Here is a 20,839-nt window from a genome sequence, read left to right on the forward strand (position 1 = left end):
GTGGTTGATCCGTCGCAAATGATATTTAGCGACGGATTTGAGACGGATTCGTCCGTCTCTAAAACTCATGTTTCTAGTAGTGTTAAAATACAATACATATGCATCTCCAAACTTTTCCTTGTGAACTAATACGCCTAGAAAATGTTTAAATCTCATTATATGAACTCTAATTGTGTTAATATGCCAATATTTATCCCCAAACCTTGAGTTTAGAGTTGATGTTGGAGCTATATATTGCATAATTTTTATATGTGTGTTTTAAACGTCGATTTAATATTTTGTGTTCAGAGGCCATTCATAGTTTAATTAGTGCTAAACTCGGTTGTTTTGAGTGCACGTTCCTATTTTGATTTAATTAACTAAATATCAACAAATCTACACCAAATACCATTCTCCATAAAACTACAAGATCCACAATTGCCTCCCATGAAAGGCGTTGCATAAGATATAGGCAATTTCAAGCTTTCACTAAATATCAACAACCAAGTAATTTGAAGATCCAAACGGCAAAAAAAGTTTTTAGACATACAGGTCCCCAAAATTAGCAACAACCTTTTTAAATTTTAAATTTTCTATTACTAGATCTAGTATCATCATATTTGAAGGATTTCATCAACTAAAATTCGTAGGTTTGTTAATATGATATGTTTATGAAACTAACAAAAGGGTTCAATTTCAAACTCTATACTAGATGAAAGTTCAAAGTTAAACACCCATTTTGAAAAATCAAATATTGAAGCTTGTTCATTACGAAGGTCTAGCTTACAATTATGGATCAGATAACATCCTTTAAAAAGAATTAAACGAAAAAAAAAAAATCGTGTTTATAGATTAGAAAATATAAAGGAATTTAAGAGGCAATTTTGAAGGGTTGAAGAATTTCCCATTGTGCAAGAACTTCTGTTCATCATTCTGCACTAGTGGAAATTGTCAAACAATATCTGAAACTAACTTGTAAGAATGTGGCTTCATATATAGTTACCTGCCTACAGGAAGAAAAGGAGACCTGAAGCAGCGATGATATATAGAGGATGAACCAACAGTGACGAAGCTGAGAAAGAAGATGACTGAAATCTACAGATCAAATGGTTTCAGGAATCAGAGGTGTTGCTTTTCCTTTTATTCTTTCAAGTAAACATATTAGGAGAAGAAGTCAATTGAAAAAGGCAGTGCAAATTTTATAATAGGGTTAATATTAAAGGGCTTAAATTGTTTTTTTTTTGGAGAAAAGGTCAATTGATGAAGTCTTCAGCTTGTCCCGCATAGAAAGTCAAAATGACCAGACAGCGAGTTGGAGGACGTTGCAGAACCCTGCGATTATCCATCTGTACTAACAAATATAAAAAATAATATGAAAATATAGCCAACTATGTTTTTGAGTTTTGTTTTTCTACCTACTATCACAGCTCATATCTCAATTTTACATTTTTAGCTTAGGTTTTAAATTTTATTAGGAATCCTCAAAACTTGGAATTTTTTTACAAATATAATCCAAACGCTTTTTATGTTATAAATTCGCTCATAATTCTTTATTTCCTTTTTTACGGTTACCATTTTACAACTTTGTTTAGACTTCTTTTCCCTTGGTATTTTCTTTTTTAGTTTTTTATTAATTTTATTTATTAAAAAAAGAAAATGTAAACACCATCCCCTTTATTTGCCTTTTTTATTTTTGTGAACATCAATCACTTAACACAACATCACTGGTGAAGCACAATCACTACCACTACCACCAGAAGCCACCACCGGTAGCACAACCACCACCACCTGAAGTTGAAGTTGAAGTTGTCGCCGGTAGGAAGGAGATGAAAAGACATAACTGAAACTAAGGAGATGAAGAGTGACATAGGTTGGAGATGAAGAGACACAGATCCAACGAAAAAGAAACACTCGGATCCACATCTTCGCCACCTAGCAACGGGTTGCTCAATCCTTCACAAACACAGATCGGAGCTAGAAAATTGAGACACATAAGTCAACGACGCTGCAACGGCCCTAGCCAGGCCCTTCTCGCTGGTAATGAACATATCTGGCACTGTCAGAAAACCTTTCATCGACCAACACTTCGTCGGGGAAGACAGTTGCACATCTCTAATGGTGGATATCGACATCGTCTTCGTCGTTTGGGAAGGAGGACAACGCCATCGTCTTCGTCCGATGAACAAATTTAGATTCCACCACGATCTTTTGGTCCTACTCCGACGGTCGTAGTTCGTTCGATACCTTTCTCGGTTTGTCCACCATCGGAGACGTCCCTCCGTCTTCTCTATTTTCCATATCTGTAAATACCACCACCACCACCACCGGCCGATTAGGGTTTTCAAACAGTAGATCTGAACCCTCCTTTCAACAAGCATTTTGAGTGCTCTGACAATTATAGCAGCAAAAGAGACACAAAGATATAAAGAAGGTGATAAAAACAACATAAAAGAAAGAGAGAGAGAGAGAGAGAGAGAGAGAGAGAGAGAGAGAGGGTGGCACCGGAATGCGGGTGACAGTGGTTTTTGGCAGGAGGCGGTGGTTTTCAGTGACAAGAGATGGGTAGTATATAGGGAAAATTACATATATGCTCTATAAACTTTCTAGGATTTATCCATTTAGCCACTTAACTTATTTTATGGCTTTATAAGGGAATGAATTACATTTTGTCGGGTCGATTAGGTCCTTTTGGGCAAAATGAAGGGGTCATCCGGTTACCCCTTTGCCACATCAGATGTTTGTTGACCAATTATTCCTTAACCTAGTACTATTCATCTTCTTCCCCATCTCATATTCCTCAATCATGTTACATGTTACCTGATACACATTAGTAAACATCAAAATCATGTTGTCATGTTCTGATTACACCGATAATTATGTGAGATTAACAAAGTACACACCAATAGCATTTCTCCCAAAATCATTGTCGCTAATTTCTACTTTCTTGTTACTGGGATCTTAGCTTTTACAAAAAATAATTTTGACGTATCTTCATTTTCCATCAAATCGAACGAAACTCAAAACCAAGGAAAAACCGGTCAACAGAATTCGAAAGTCCCTCTGTTGTAATCAAACTTGCTTGATTCTTTAAGAATGATATTATGCATAATTAATTCACTTGATTCTAAAGAATGAAAAAGCTTTAACCGGACAGAAGTGTTATTTGAGAATCAATTCTCTTGATTCTATGAGAATATCATACAAACAAAGCACCAGAACAAAGGAATCACAAAACGGATAAAATCGAATGAAAGAGGAACAGTGCAAGAACAAGAACAAGAGAAGAAAAATGAAATTTTGGGAATTTACTTCAACTGCAAGTATATTAGCTTTAACGTATGAAAACTGAATGAAATTAACATAAACATTATCCCTATTTATACTAACAGAATCCTAAATAAACACAAAAACGGCATAAAAAGGTAACTTTCCTAAGATGCCCCTCAAGCTATTTTGTCCCCAATTCTGAATTATTACAACACCGTTCAAGAACCATTGAAAGAACCCATAAATAATTTCATCAATTAACCATCGAGATGCTAATGAAGTTGTTATATGAATTTCGAACCTCAATCCATACAACCTAAAAATCGATAAATTGAAAGGAGTCTGCTTCCGTTATCAAAACAAACGTATGAACTTGTTTTTTGAAAAGCAATCACAGGAAGAACAAAATGTATCATCGATCCAGAGATTTTGGTTATCAAAAAAATTAATAGGAAATACAAAAATTAATTCAACTGTAACAATCGAAACCAATTTTAGTGCATAAAACCGATTTCATAAGCTTAGATTTGAGTGAAATCTGAAATATGAAACAAGAACACTAAGAAGTCATCAATGGAGAAAACTCTAAAATCGCAAATACTAAGTTGGTTTAATCTGGAATTTCAAAGGAGTTATTGACATTTGTCAACAATGTTCCCCTTGAAATCGAGTTCTCTAATTACCAAAGACCACCAAGTCCAGGTTCTGAAGGGCTTCTTTAAGGTGAAGTAGATAAAAGGGGAAGGAGTAAATATGTTAATGTTACTGTAGCAAGACTACAAGAGCCACATCATATTGAATTGATTACGTGACATATAAAACTGGCTATTCTAGGTTCAAGGGATTAAATAAGAAGCTTGGCTAGTTAAGCATGGGCTAATTCGTAGATCTTTGGGCTTTGATTACCAAGGAATAGAGACTTTACAAATCAAACCGGTTAAGATCCACCTTATGTCCCTATAAAGCAACAAAAAAAGCTTAGGGACTAAATGGACTAACCCTAGAAACATCGTTGGACATTTGTGTCATTTCCCCTAGTATATATATATATATATATATATATATATATATATATATATATATATATATATATATATATATATATATATATATATATATATATATATATATAGGGCATGGTTCAAATAAAGACAGTAAATAAAGTGAGGACGTGAAGACACTACTTTTATGTTATTATTCTGCTAGTAATTTTACATATATGTTCCATTTTGTAATTCTAATGTGAATATTTGGCGTATGATTATTCATATATTCATTACCGAATAAAGACATAAGACAGTATATAGAAGATTCATGGCAGAATAATAACATAAAAGTAGTGTCTTCACGTCCTCACTTTATTTACTGTCTTCATTTGAACTTTTATATATATATATATATATATATATATATATATATATATATATATATATATATATATATATATATATATATATATATATATATATATATATGTTAAAGAGATAGTGGGTGGGTGTGGTAGTAGGGGTGGGTTTTGTTTTCATTTTTATTTTCTTGTTTTTTTTAAAGCTGAAAATTAGAAAAATAATTAAGAAAAAAAAGATAAAATCATATTAGCAGGGGCAAATCCGTCATTATAAAAAGTTTCAAAATTTTTGGACCAAACTCGCACCAAAATGAAAACTTTAGACCTTTGGTGCTAGTCCAAACATTTTTGGACCAAAGTGGCAATTTTCGATATACCACAGAGACCATTTGTGCAGTTTTGTCTTTTTAAATTGATTGTTTTACCTTCACAGACCATTTTTATAACGAAGCTAGAACGACCATTTCCACGTATCTTCTTTTTTACTTTTCTTGAATTATTATATATTAACAAATGTTATTTTTAATATATAACATTTATATATTAATAAATATTATTTTATAAGATTATTAATTTCTTTTAATTAAACTTTTTAAATTTTTTTATTATTGGAATTTTAATTGGATTATTATATATGAATAAATGTTCGGACCATTTTTATAACGAAGCTACAAGGACCATTTCCACGTATCTTCTTTTTTATTTTTCTTGAATTATTATATATTAATAAATGTTATTTTTAATATATAACATTTATAAATTAATAAATATTATTTTATAAGATTATTAATTTCTTTTAATTAAACTTTTTTAATTTTTTTATTATTGGAATTTTAACTGGATTATTATATATTAATAAATGTTAATTTTAATGTATACTATTTATATATTAATAAGTACTTTTTGGATTATTAATTTATTTTAAATAATTTTTTATTGGAGTAATTCTTTTATATTAGATTATTATATATTAAAAAGTATTATTTTTAATATATAATATTTATATCCTAATAAATATTATATTATTGGATTATTAATTTCTTTTGTTAAGTTTTTTAAATTTCTTTTTTCGAATAATTTTTTTATTTGAATATTACTTTTAATTTATTATTTTCTTTATATAATAAATACTATTTTGTTGGATTATTAGATTATTAGTTTATTTTTAATGTATACTATTAATTCTTTTTCATTTTATTAGTTCCACTACAAAGTCGTCAGAATATGCAAAAGCGTTGTCTCTCGTCATCGAAAATCGTCGAGATCACCACAATACATCTTTACCGGAGGTCGGACAGAAACTCACCAACCTTTTCCAACCAACGAGGATGATAGTCATTTGCGATAACACCACTACCATCACTTGATCACCACCACCATTTTTAATGTTTATAAGAGTTTGTTGCACATTGTGTGGGATATGGAGGATTCCAATTGGTTGTGAAGAGGTTGTCGTAGGTGGTTACTAGTGGAAAAAAGTTAATAGGGTTTACGTCGAACCTCCGATTAAGGTGTTTGGCGGTGATCCCGACGATTTTCGTTGATGAGAGTCGGTGCTTTTGTGTATTCTAACAACTTTGTGGTGGAACTAACAAAAGTAAAAAGAATTAATATCATACAATAAAAATAATTTAATAATATAGTAGATATTATTTATTATATAAAGAAAATAATAAATTAAAAGTAATATTCAAATAAAAAGGAGTTAATTCAAAAAAAGGAATTAAAAATTTTAATTAAAAGAAATTAATAATTTGATAATGTATTATTTATTAGGATATCAATATTATAAATTAAAAATAATATTTATTAATATATAATAATCCAATAAAAAAGAATTACTCCAATAAAGAAAATTAACTAAAATAAATTAATAATACAATATAATAATATTTATTAATATATAAATAGTATATATTAAAAGTAATATTGATTCATATATAATAATCCAATTAAAATATTCGATAACAAAGAAATTTTAAAAAATTAATTTAAAGAAATTAATAATCTAATAAAACAATACTTATTAATATATAAATAATATATATTAAAACAACATTTATTAATATATAAAAATTTAGAAAAAATAAAAAGAAGATATGTAGAAATGATCATTGTAGTTTGGTTGCAGAAATAAATCCTGCGAGTAAAATAGTCATTTTAAAAAATTTAACAGCAAAACTATTAAAGTTAACAGACAAGGGACTAAAACCACAACAAAACATGTTGGAAAGAACCAAATCAACAACTTTTTAAAAGTTTGGACCTTAGCCACATAAAATGAAAAACCGACCATTTTTACAATTTTGTCTACCTTAATTTAGTTATTGGTCTCAATAATACTTATCTTTGTTTAATTAATTTAATTATATGGTCCATCTAAATAAGAACAAACTTAATGGTTACCATTCATTTAAAACTATTGGTCAACTAAATAAATGATCAAGCTAATAATCCCGAATGATGAATATTCTTATGATATGTTTTATATATTCTCACTATGGTAATTAAAAATAAGTTAAATTAGATTCAATTTATTATTTGTGCATGTAACATATATAATGGTATGACTTAGACAATCTACCCGAGGGATATATTTAGAAAAATTAACATTTAGCAATTATTATAAACTACATAGATTTCACTTCAAACATTTAGAATATCTTATAAATTTATAAAAACCCAAAGTCTGGAATTTAGTTGTAGTTAGCCCAATATACGTAGTATTTAGTTTAACAACCACTTTATTTAGTCCAATAACTTAAGGCCAATAAGAGATCTTTCAATACGTTTCCTAATCTTTTGAAAAAAGAAAATTTGAGCCCATTCCTAATTTACGAGATGTCGCTTCACCACAAGATCTCCTCATGTTCAGCTACACTGCTCCGGCGGCGGCAATAAATCCACCACGGTGATTATGTGGTTTACCAGGAAAAAAAAACATGATCTCTCCTTTCCAAACCATGCCTCTATTCTCATAAAGCACCACAGTTCATGGTCTCTGTTGGAATTAGGATTGAACTTGTCACTTTACTCTTGGCCGGAGACTCTACAATCTACATCTGAACAATAAATTGCTTTTGTCTTTGTAAGTTCTGGCAATTGCTAGCGTTATTCGCCATCTGTTTTTCGAAATCCAATTCCTTTTCCTATGTTCAAAAACAAAAAAACCCAATTTTTGTTTAGAAATTAATAGGATCGCCATTGAGCAAAGAAGTAATTAGTATAAACTTCGTTCAATCAATCAAGGGTTGGGTTTGGGTTTAAATGAGTGATTTAAAAAACATTCTCAACTTTTGAGGCAATTGAATGATCTGGGATTCATAGTTAATTATAACAGATTAGCTTCTTAGGGTTCTAAGGATGTATGGCATTGCTATGCTAAGACACAGGGAAAGGACTATCTTGATTAAAAAAGGAAAAAAGTCGTTTGTTGTTTGTATATGTGCTTGAGAAACTGAAATACACAATCCAAATTGGTTGTTGAGTGCAAATTTAGATCGTTTCGAGGTCTTTGATTGTGGGATGTGCATGCTTTTTGTATCATGGAGTTAGTTAGTTTTTGGGTGAGTATTCTTAGATGTGGTATATATCACCTCTGCGCACTCACCCACTAATGGGTCCCACAATCATTATCTAAAATCCCACATAATTATAAATTTAGTATATGTTAGAGGGTTATAATGAAAGTTTTAATAAATTGGTATAACAACACCGATTACTCACTATGTCTCGATTATATAAAGAGAATTGAATATCTCAATTTAATAAGTAATCATTATCTAAAATCCCATCAAATTGGGTTACTTAAAGTCAAAGTGGTTTTTTTGACCTTTAAAATGGTTTTTTTACTTTAAAATCAGGTGTATTTCAAATCCCCCCCCCCCCCCCCCCCACATCTACTTACTAACAAATTTAAAAAATATTATGAAGATGTAGCGAAATGTGTTTTTGACTTTTTGTTTCTCTACCTACTATCACACCTCACATCTCAATTTTACATTTTTACCTTAGGTTTTAAATTTTATTAGGAATCGTCAAAACTTTGAATTTTTTTTACGAATATAGTCCAAACATTTTTATGTTATAAATTCCCTCCTAATTATTTTTTTCCCCTTTCATACAACTTCCAAATAACTTTTTAAAAATATTTTTTTTAAATACAAATTCAAAACATTTATAAATACTTTGGTTTAAAAAGTCGTTAAACTTGTTTTATAACTTTTTTCAAAAACTTCTTTTTACACTTTACACAATTTTCATACAAGTTTTTTATACACAGATGTTTTTAAATATTAGAAGTTTAAAACAATAGATCATGTTAATGATAATACTTCGGAAGATGTTCATAATACATTTCACACCTAAATTCTGATAATTAGATTCATTTTATAATTTGTACATGGAATATATATATATATATATATATATATATATATATATATATATATATATATATATATATATATATAATGGTATCGACTTGGACATCAATTAGAAAAATTAACATTTAGTAGTTATTTAAAGCTATATAGATTTCAGTTCAAACATTTAGAAAATCTTATAAACTTATAAAAGCCCAAAGCCAATTCAGTTGTAGTTAGCCCGATATAGGTATTATTTAGTTTAACAACTACTTTATTTAATCCAATAACTTAAGCCCAATAACAGATCTTTCAATAAAAAGAAAATTTGAGCCCATCACCTAAGTTACCAGATGTCGCTCAACCACACGATCTCCTCTTGTTCGGGTACACTGCTCCGGTGGCAACAATAAACCGACTACCGTTATTATGTGGTTTACCGGAAAAAACATGATCTCTCCTTTCCAAACCATGCCTCTCTCGTCAGAGTCTTACGATATTCTCATAAACCACCGCAGTTCATAGTCTCTGTTAGAAATAGGATTGAACTTGTCACTTTACTCTTGGCCGGAGGCAAACGTAAACAAAGCTCATTAGAAAATTCTTATAAGTCAACGAAGTCTATGCCGGAAAACGGATCAGAATACCTATTCCCTCTCATGTCGCTGGAGGTCAAGTGAATAACACAAAACTATATACTCATCGTTTCATGCTCCTTGTAATTGTAACACCACAACCTTGGCCGAAAACTATGCTCCAGAAGTCAACTTGACATCCTCAAGTGGCTCTTATAGATCTGGATATGTAATTCATGTCGGAGACTCTACAATCTACATCTCAACAATAAATTGCTTGTCTGTGTAAGTTCTGGCAACTGCTAGTGTTATTCGCCATCTGGTTTTCGAAATCCAATTCCTTTTCCTATATTCGAAAAAAAAAACAAAAAAAACCAATTTTTTTTAGAAATTAAGAGGATCACCACAGAGCAAAGAAGTAATTAGTATAAACTTTGCTTCCATCAATCAAGGGTTTAAATGAGTGATTAAAAAACATTCTCCAACTTTTGGGGCGACTAAATGATCTGGGATTCATAGTTATAACATATTAGCTTCCTAGGGTTCAAAGGATGTATGATATTGCTATGCTAAGATATAGGGAATGGACTATCTTGACTAAAAAGGAAAAAAAAATCGTTTGCTATTTGTATGTGTGCTTGAGAAAATTGAATACCACAATCTAAATTGGTTGCTGAGTGCAAATTTAGATCGTTTTGAGGTCTTTGATTGTGGGCTATGGATGCTTTTTGTATCATGGATTTAGTTGGTTTTTGGGTGAGTATTTATAATTGTGGTATAGATCACCCGTGAGCCCTCACCCACTAACGGGTCCCACAGTCAACATGGGCATGTAGGTCATTTTGATTGTTATGAGTATGAGATTGCTAATGGTATATATATCACCCCTGAGCACTCAACCGCTAACAGGTCCCACAGTCAACATGGGTGTATGGGTCATTTTGATTGTTATGAGATTGACATTACAAATGGTCAGCGTTGTATATGTTATATACATGAGTAGAGTAGTAAACCACTTCATGATACTCCCTTGAGAAATTGGAGTAGCTTTGTTGTTTTGGGTTCCAGTTGTAATTGTAGTGCCTCAGGTCATGTTTGACCGTTTGTTACAAACATTTTAGGGCTATTTATATGTTTATTCTAGCATTATGCTTCTAGGTTCTTCCTATTGCAACAATGTACATTGAAAATTTATCAAAGTATTGTCATTCGAATAAAAATTAATTTTCAATGTTGTTATTGGAGATTTTTTTTTAATATTATGTCGCCCTAATAAGAAAAGATAAACTGGAAGTACAATGCTATAATTAGGTAGATCTTTCAAAGTACAATGTCTTAATAAGAAAAATTGAAGTACAATGTTGCACGAAAAAGAAGAAAGGATTGATTAAATGGTCCCTGTGGTTTACAAAAATCACAGATTTAGTCCCTAGACTTTTTTACGCGAATGGTCCTTGTGGTTTCAATTTTATTGCATCCTTGATCCTTGACTCATATAAAATTACATTTATACACTTTTTAATTTCATTCACTTTTTTCTAACTAACTTTAGTTTAAAAAAAGCCAAATAAACCCAACACCCCACCATCCCTCCTCTAATCTTCAACATTCTCTCTCTCTCTCTCTCTCTCTCTCTCTCTCTCTCTCTCTCTCTCTCTCTCTCTTCCTCTGTTTTTTCACCGTTACGAATATTTAACGAGTCTTTATGAGAACATTTTGTTTTTTTGTGGGTTATAGGATTTGTGATTAGCGATCACATTTTAGTCTTTTCTTTCAATCACATGAACCAAATCAACAAAATAACAAACATATAAAGTAATAAAAACAACATTACGACTTTACACGTGTTTTAATCAACTAAAAAACCATTTATACTCTTTTCCTCTGTTTTTGGCAATCAAATAGACAGCTATCAAAAACAAAAACTGAAAAGATAAATTGTTATAACACTAAAAATTTTAAAGCAATAAAACAATTTTAAAACATGTCTATAAAAATAGAAGACTACAATAAAACAATTTTAAAGCATCAGCTGTGGAGACATGTAACAGAAACCCTTGCTTGTTATAGCAAGTTGAAAAGGCTTCAAGTGAAAAAAGATAAATATTAAATTTATGTCTATTCTTGGAGGTCAAATGTAAACAGTGATAATTGTAATCTAAAGATCTTAGGAATAAATACATGATGTTCATGGAGAAGTAACATAACACTAAAAACTTATTGGTTAAAGTCCAATACAATGTGGTGGACCATTGCCAATGATTAAGGGAATTTAATGACCTCTGGTAGTCAAATAATAGTTCAAGGTTATATAAAGTTTATTGGAGGAAATACAAACTATGAACTGAACCCCTGTGCATTTGTTGTATCTTAACCAGAAATAAGGGCTGAGGAAAGTTCGGTTCCAAAAAATGTGATGAAATTTTGGATTTTCTTACAAAGAAGTTATCATGTATTTGACAATAATTGACAAGAATAGCTTAAGATATCATGTATTTGACATAAAAACAAACATAAATAAATAAACCAAAAGAACTTGATAACAACTAAAAACCCTGAATTTAGAGCCCTAAATGGAGGAAATAGGGATCCGTAATTCCCGACTCTAAGATTAAATAGGTAGAGAAAATTAGACAAATTCATATCATATCAGGCCAACCACATTTTGATATTGTCATTTCCAAGCATCGATTGCAAGATTATGACTCCTTTTATCATTTTACATCCTAAACCAATCAAAGATATGATATATAACATTCTTGGATCTGTATGCCCTTTATTCATGTAATGAGAGAAAGGTTTGGGTGTCAAAAAGTATACCTTACATGCTCGACCAACTATGTCAGCCTTCCTTCGTTGGGGATAAAGCTTTGAACCAATACTTTTCCTTTTGTACTGAACACAGATAATAAGTTATGTGTTAATTATTATTCACAAACATCAACTTGGACAAAGTAGTTTGTATTGCGTCCTGATATATTTATGTGATCCAACATATCAAGACTTAATCGGTTAACATAAACTCATTCAAACGGATCACTACTTGGGTCGATTTATTTAAAAGGCAGAAGGTAGATACTTTATTATTCATATTTTATAAAAACAAACTCTTATAGTGGAGATCAATAACGTCAACGATAAATGGGTGGATTTGGGCGTGAAAAAATTATTTATCTCCGAAAAAATGGGTCATTATCTATCAAAAATCACATCTACCTTGACAGTCAGGGCGTGTGCAATGAATTTACGAAGATAGGGAAATTTGATTTGTCATATTTTACAAGAACAAATTCTTATAGTAGAGGTCAATAAAATGAATGATAAATGGGTGGGTGGATTTGGGTTATATGAAACATTTATTTATCTACTAAAAAAATGGGTCATTATCCATCTATTCAAAGAATATTTATCTAAAATCACATCTATCTTGACAGTGAGGGCAGGGCTATGTGCAACTAATTTACGAAGATAGGGAAACACTCTAATGTCAGGAAGAAAAAAATCTGTTGTAAAAATTTGATTTGTCATATTTTACAAGAACAAACTCTTATAGTTGAGTTCAATAAAATGAATGATAAATGGGTGGGTGGATTTGGGTTATATGAAACATTTATTTATGTACTAAAAATAAATGGGTCATTATCCATCTTTCTAAAGAAGTTGGGTCATGACAATAAAATATTTTAATAAATGACATCTACCTTGCCATCTGGGGCCGTCTGGAACGAATTTACGATGATATGAATAAACTCTAACAGCACGATGAAAAAACCGTCCGTTGTCTAAGATGTATTGTCCTGTAGTTGTTTGAAAAGGAGAGAGATCTCCACCAATTATGTGATTCCATGACTTGTAATAACCCAACACATCTTCTTCTTCATCCTTCATCTCTCCTTCATCATACACAAGACTCACCCCACACTCCTTTACAAGTTCATAATATGGATCAAGTTCACGCCTCTGCGGTGTAACAGTGATAGTAATGTGGTCACCAGCCTCCATTTCATTCTTCCCAAACATCCAATGACTTAACATCACCCAACAATTCAGAGATTCACTAAATTTGTCATCTAAACGTTCATATATCCACATATGGTTTTTTGTTATATTAGTAATTGTCATCATTGGCTTCCAAGGGAAAAAATCATAATCTATAAAAGGTTCATCAAGAAGGTTTAATGTGTGCAGAGAGCAGAAGTTGAGCCCTGTAAGGAGGTTGTTTGGAGATGATGACGATGGGATGGTAAATGATATTGACGGCCCCACGCTTCTATAACTAAACCAACTTGGCATCTCCTCTGCCTCATAAACCGTGCTGAATATTCCAAATTCATAAGTCATCATCTGCCAAATACAAACCACCATAATAAGTAAATTATATGTCTTCAAATAAACACATACAGTTAAGTTAACTAGACAAACCTTCAATTAGTCCAGCCCAAGCTACGTAATACCTTTTCTTCAACATTCGCCATTGGTTGGATTTTGACCACACCTTCAATTTCGTAATCGTTCAACCCAAGTGACGAACACATCCGGTCTAACCAGCCTATTGATAACCGGAGTGGGGACATTTCTGGAACAAATACAACTTTGTCTGTATGATAATCATCACTAGCATTAAGAAACAACTCTTTTAGTGTACGTGGAGGATACTCGACTGACTTCAAATTTTTACACTTATTCATACTAAGTATCTCAAGTCTAGGAAGGGTTCTCACACAACTAGGCATGGAATTGAAAAGATTGCCATCTAAATATAATTCCTTTAACATGGATAGACAACTGAAGTCCAAGGGAAAGAATTCATTGGACAACTTGTTCTTTGTAAGAGACAACGTTACTAAAGACCACGGTAAAGACATTTCAGAGGACTTCAAATCACGTGGTATAGCACCCACAAAGGCTTTGTTTATGCCAATGTTGGCAACCGTGCACATTTCCAGTGAATCCATATCCATATTCTTGATTCGAGATTCACCAAGATTACAACCATCTAGCAACATTGTTTTAACCTTTTCTAACATGCCTATATTTCTTGGAAGTTTTTCAAGCTTCTTGCAGTAACTCAGATCGATGAAGATAAGTTCAACACATTGCCCAATTGATTCACAAACATCAACCAAACCAATGCAATTCCTAAGTATTAACCTCTCAAGTGCAGGGAGTTGGTCAAAGTCACCAACACTATGAAGTTGTTTGCAGAAACTTAAATTAAGAATCTTCAGTGAACCAAACAACCTTTTCTCTTTTAAGCACGAGCCAACCAACTACAAAATGGAAATAAGTTAGTATTGTATTGAATTTCATCAACTCACATGCATGACTAATACATGAAAGATAACTTTACCTTTTGCCTCTTCTCAAGTCGTTGTGGATTGCTATAACAACCGAAAAATGATTCAATATTGCTATATGACATGTCAAGGGCAACCAGATTCCGCATAGGTAACTCTAAAGGTATAGACTTTAAACGAAACCCATGCATACACAACCATTTTATTTCTTCTGGAAAGTTCTCATAAGACCCATGCATGTACACATAATTGAGTTGTAGTAGCATCAAATTATCCATGTTACTTAATGCATCTGTTTTCAGCTCATACGATGCTCCCAACTTCTCTTTCTCAAGCATGCGCATGTCAAGGGCAAGGCCTAGAAGATTTCCCTTACCCTAAGAAGAAACAGAATGCAAATAAACAAATTAGGCAATACAAAGTATTTTGGACGTGCACACTACTAAAAGCATAATGACTTCTTACCTTTTTTCGTTTCAACACTCTGAGTGACTCCTTATGACACCATAATCGACTTCGCTTCCATGGCTTATCAGGTGATTCTTGATGTACTTCGAATCTTCCCATCTCTTGAACCAACTGATGCATCTTCAATTCATTATTCGATCCAATACTAAGAAGACATCTGTCAATGAGATTCGTGATTCCGGATCTCGTGTTTATGTCACATGCCTCTAATATTGTTTCGCTAAGATCTCTATCTATTCCAACAAAAAAACAAGCAATATGCTTAAACAAGTCCTTATCGTTTTTGGATGGCAAAGAGTCAAAGCTCATTCTCAAGACATTATTTATACGATCATTTGTTTCTTTCTTTAGCCCTTTCATGCACCCTTCCCAATACGCCACACCTCGATTATGAAGAAGTTTGCCCAAAACTTCAAGAGCCAATGGATGTCCTTGACAATACTCCACAAGCTTATCTGACACCTCTTCATAACCTTCCTTGGGGTGGTTGCACATGAATGCATGGGAACACAAAAGTTTTTGTGATTCAGTCTCATCTAAGCCTTCAAGTAAGTGTTCTACATGTTTGGGTTTAATGTTTGTTTTGAATAGTGCACAACTCTCTGTCAAGCATCTGTCCTTTGTGGTTATTATAACCTTGCTTCCAGGATGAAAACCTTTGCTTCCAAGTAATGCATCCAACTGATCAATACTATTGATATCATCAAGAACAATAAACACCCTTTTACGAGCTACTGCATTCTCTATCATTGATGTGTATTTTGAAACATCATAAATTTGAATTGAACTTGTTTTTGAAATATCACCACACAGTTGTTTTTGTATATCAAGCAGCCCAATATACTTTCCATCACATCTCCTAGTGATATCTTCAATATAGCTGCTTTTGTGGAATTCACGCCAATATAGCCCATAGACATGTTCGGCTAAAGATGTCTTCCCGATTCCGCCTATACCCGAAATAGTGAGTATGTCAGTCGTATGTGAGGATCCATCTTTCAACCATGAAGCGATGAAGTTAATGGAATAGTCCATCCCGAGAAGTAGTGGCCGAACACTCCGTAATGGTATATGTAATCTACGGTAGATGTCCTTCATGATTTCTTCAATAAACTCTGTCTCAAACCTGAAACTTAATTTAATAAGAATTACAAAAAACAATCCACAAAACTAACAAACCAAATTTGGAGATTTCTTTTATATAAAGATCTAAATCAATATTATATGACAAGTGTTAGTGTTAGATATATTTAGGATATGGTTTATTTGCTTTTAGGATACTTTATTTCTATTTTCCTGTTTTATGTATTAGTTTGTGTATAAATGAGGGTTTAACCCCTTTATCAATGACAAGATAATATTCCAGAAATCTGATTTCTTCAAAACAACTATTAGTTTTAAACTTTTAGTTAAGCTCTTCGCATCAAACCATATTGTCTTTTCATTCTAACCATATACATATCTAATGTGTAAGGTCATAAATATTTACGTATAATAAGACCAAAACTAACAATGTATTAGAAGTTTTCCCTAATGGGGCTTGTAACTTCACTATGTTTCTACAAGACTGTCAAACTTAACTATCAATGTGGTTATCCTTTACTACTTACAACATAAGTTATTTATCATAAAAGACGCTATGATTTGAATGTAGTATGGTATAAGTAATAGTAGATGTATAGCAACGTATTCGAAGTCTGGTTTTTAATAAAACGGTTAGTTAGTTAGTCATGCAACAACGTTTCGTCTTTTTCCCGGTATATGCGACAATTCTATATTTAATATACAACAACATTTTAAATAAGTACCAAATAATGCAGCTAGTTAACCATGCTAAAACCGTTATGTATGATGTGGCATGATCTCTTCCTTTCTAATTGTTGTGTCTTCCTGTTTTAAATAATATATGCATAAACCAAAGAGCTTATCGCCTAGCGGTATCAGGAGTTGGAAAAGGTGCTCCTCCTCCAAGGGATTGAGGGTTCAAGTCTCGCTCGAGACATTGGTGAGGTTTAGGATTAGATTAGTAGTTGTTTAAAATAAATAAATGCATAACAAAAATGTAAAAATTATCAGAATAATTAATCTATCTATATAAATTGATTAATGAGATCAGATAACATGGATACAACTTTGTGCATCTTAGTTATCCTACTATATCAAATATATGTCTATTCGATGATATAAAAAGAAACTTACTGAAATGCATAGAGTAAAGATGATATTGACATTTTCATATGGGTGAATATGTGGTTACCTGCCATTTACGTCATTTCCTTTCAAATTAGCAACTTCGATAAGTGCTTTATTCCATCTCTCTATCTTTTGACCCCATTGACTTCTTTTATTTTCATCGGTCTCTTCATCCATTTTCTGTTTATGCTTAGCCATTGCATCTCCAAAGCTACTTTGTTGCTTTCTGACATGGGTGGGCTCCACATGATAAAATATGGGGATGACAATGTGGTTGGATGTGATACGCTGCTCAAGGATCAGCCCCAATTCATCCAGACACCATGTTGAAGAAGCATAATTCTTCGACAATACAATAATAGAAGCCCGGGATGCCTTAATTGCACTCTCCAATTCTGGTTTCAGATCTTCTCCTGTTTCAATCTCTTCATCATCCAAGAAGGTATTGATATTGGCATCAATGAGGGCCTTATGAAGGTGATCAGTGAAACTATGACGAACGTCAACACCTCTAAAACTTAAAAATACATCATATCTATGATCCTGAGTTGATGAATTATGACCATGAGTTATTAAACTATGGCCATGAGTTGATGAATTATGACCATGAGTTATTAAATTATGGCCATGAGTTGATGAAGAAGATGAAGATACTTCTGGAAGTTCAGACAGAACAACCATTATGAGTTATGTGTTGATGACTCTTCACCCTTCTCACGATTTTGAGTATTTATTAATTTGAACTTAAGTGTGTATCCAAGTAAGCTTTCAAACTTCTTCACAGGTTATGGATAATGTAAGTTGGCTTCATAAGCTTTCCTCACTTCTGCTTCAATGTTAGGATCCAGTATATAATGCCTCTACAAAAATTCAAATTATTAGTATTAACAATATGCAAAGTAAATCTAGTCAAACAATTTAAACCTCAATAATAATATTAAAAATACCTTTGAATTCCTCAGAAATAAATCTTTTAAGTAATTAAAATACAATACATATGCATCTCCAATTTCCAAACATTGCCATGTGAGCTAATATGCCTAGAAAATGTTTAAATCTCATTATATAAACTCTAATTGTGTTAAAATGGCAATATTTACCCCCTAACTTTGAGCTTAGAGTTGATATTGGAGCTATATATTGCATAATATGTATATGTGTGTTTTAACCGGTGGTTCTCTTTTGTGTGCAAGGGACGTATGTGAATCAAGCAAAGAGAGATTGCTCTTATTACAAATGGAAAAAGGTATAGCTAAGTATGTGAAACAAGCAAAGAGAGTAACAATTACATTGCCATGGAAATTATTTAGAAAACAGGTACTCAACTAATTGAATTGGTTAACCTATTTTCCCAACTAAGTTTGGGTGCAAAAAAATATCAAACCGTTTTATTCATTTAACCTACAAATCAACACCAAATACCATTCTGGATACAAGTACAAGATCCACTATTACCTTCAATGAAAGGAAATTTCATGCTTTCTCTAGATATCAACAAAGAGTAATTTGAAGATCCAAACAGAAAAAAATAATAATAAGCTTCTTGGCGTACAGATCCCCAAAATTCCTTGAAGATATAAAGGAATTAAGGAAGTAATTTTGGAGGGTTGAAGAATTTCCCACTGTGCACGAATTTCTGTTCATCATTCTGGACTAGTGGACTTTACTCTAAAAGGAGTGTGTACTATACTAAATGATATATAAAATAAAACAGAAATAATCGAAATAGAAAAAGAAATTCAATCACATGTTCACGAAATAAACAAATGATGTTGTTGTTGATTTATGTGTAATAAGATGAAATTGTCAAACAGTATCTGAAACTAACTTGTAAGAACGTGGCTTCATAGTTAGCTGCCTACAGAAACACAAGGAGATCTGAAGCAGCGATGATAGAGGATGAGTCAACAGTGACGAGGCTGTGAAAGATGACTGAAAGCTACAGACCGAATGGCGGTAAGTCGGCAGGGAAATTGTGAGTCAGCAATGAAGGGAGATCGCAGAGAGGAGGTCAACGAGGATGATGGGTTTTCCTTTTGGCTTATGATCGAGAGATTTCAGGGGGTGTTAGTTTTCTTTTTATTCTTTAAGTAAACATATTTAGTAGGACAACGTAAATTCCAAGAAAGTGCAAAAATCTTTCAAAATAAACATATTTATTTAGTACAGAAGAAAATGCTTAAATAGTTAAATAGGCACGTGCATAGTGACAATTTCTTAAAATTAAGACAAAATTACAAAAATGGACCTTGTGGTTTGTCAAAAGTCATAAAGTCAGTATCTGTTAATTTTTTTGATGCAAATGGTCCTTGTGGTTTGTAAAACTTATCTGTTAATTTTTTTGATGCAAATGGTCCTTGTGGTTTGTAAAACTTGCATAGATGGCCATTTTTACTAACTCAGGGACCATTTTTGAAATTTGCTTCAAAAAGACAACTAAAGGCTAGGCTCGAACTTGAGACCTCCAACCACTTAATGTACCAAAGCCTTCACCAATTTAGCTGCTTACTCTTTTGGTTTTTTCTTTCCTAAAACTAACTCATAGAATAACAAATCGTTAAAATATAAACAATATATAAATAAAAAAACTTTTTTTTCCTAATTTTTTTTAAATAAAACAAAATGTACCTTAGTTTAGTTGTATTATATAAAAAAAAAATATTTTTTACAAACAATTTATATGTATTTTTATGTATTTATTTTACATAAAATATATTTTTTTGTTTTTAAAAAATACGTTTTCGTATAAAATATACGTTTTTGTAAAATATTTTTTTTATGTCTTTGAAATAATAATAATAATTAACACTACTAATGATATAAAAAAATATATAAATTCTTTTGGGTTGCTAGTATTAAAACCATCTTTTCGGTTATATGTATTAAAAAATGTTATTATGCTGTATTGGAAGGCAAAATCGGCCGGATATGTTTTGGTTTGGTCCAACCGGTTTTTTGAAAACGTTTTTTTTAAATACGTATTTGGTTATATGTATTTTAAAAAATATAAAAAACTTATTCGGTTATATATCTTATTTAAAATACGTATTTCATCTTAATCGCAAGTTCTAAATCGTATGGTTAAAATGAAAATGAAAAGACATAGTGATATATATATATATATATATATATATATATATATATATATATATATATATATATATATATATATATATATATATATATATATATATAAAAGTTAGTTTTAGGAAAGAAAAAACCAAAAGAATAGCAGCTCAATTGGTCAAGGCTTTGGTACATTAAGTGGCTGGAGGTCTTGAGTTCGATCCCTCCTACAGCTTTTAATTGTCTTTTTGAAGCAAATTTCAAAAATGGTCCCTGTGGTTT

The 20,839-nt window shown here is 31.7% G+C and overlaps 1 protein-coding gene across 5 annotated transcripts; it reads right to left on the reverse strand.

Moving 5' to 3' along the window:
- Window positions 1-9,178: 9,178 nt before the first annotated feature.
- Window positions 9,179-19,544, reverse strand: LOC145162396 (disease resistance protein RPV1-like). 5 transcript variants are annotated; one of them, XM_079081563.1, is made up of 9 exons: window positions 19,320-19,544; window positions 17,556-18,351; window positions 15,296-16,424; window positions 14,884-15,207; window positions 13,956-14,803; window positions 13,235-13,877; window positions 12,354-12,428; window positions 9,606-9,879; window positions 9,179-9,486 (listed from the first exon to the last, which is right to left on the reverse strand). In XM_079081563.1, the coding sequence occupies exons 2-5, from the start codon at window positions 18,170-18,172 to the stop codon at window positions 13,958-13,960; spliced, it is 2,916 nt and encodes a 971-aa protein (XP_078937689.1). In that variant the 5' UTR covers window positions 18,173-18,351; window positions 19,320-19,544; the 3' UTR covers window positions 9,179-9,486; window positions 9,606-9,879; window positions 12,354-12,428; window positions 13,235-13,877; window positions 13,956-13,957. The 5 variants fall into 5 exon arrangements, with proteins under 5 accessions (XP_078937689.1, XP_078937684.1, XP_078937698.1 ...); XM_079081558.1 differs by having other exon boundaries at window positions 9,179-9,879; XM_079081572.1 differs by lacking the exons at window positions 9,179-9,486; window positions 9,606-9,879 and adding an exon at window positions 11,528-11,616.
- Window positions 19,545-20,839: the final 1,295 nt, after the last annotated feature.

This window comes from Lactuca virosa, chromosome 1, assembly GCF_052849685.1.
Source record: "Lactuca virosa cultivar CGN04683 chromosome 1, Lactuca_virosa_CGN04683_v6, whole genome shotgun sequence".
In the NCBI taxonomy this organism is placed as follows: Eukaryota; Viridiplantae; Streptophyta; class Magnoliopsida; order Asterales; family Asteraceae; genus Lactuca; species Lactuca virosa.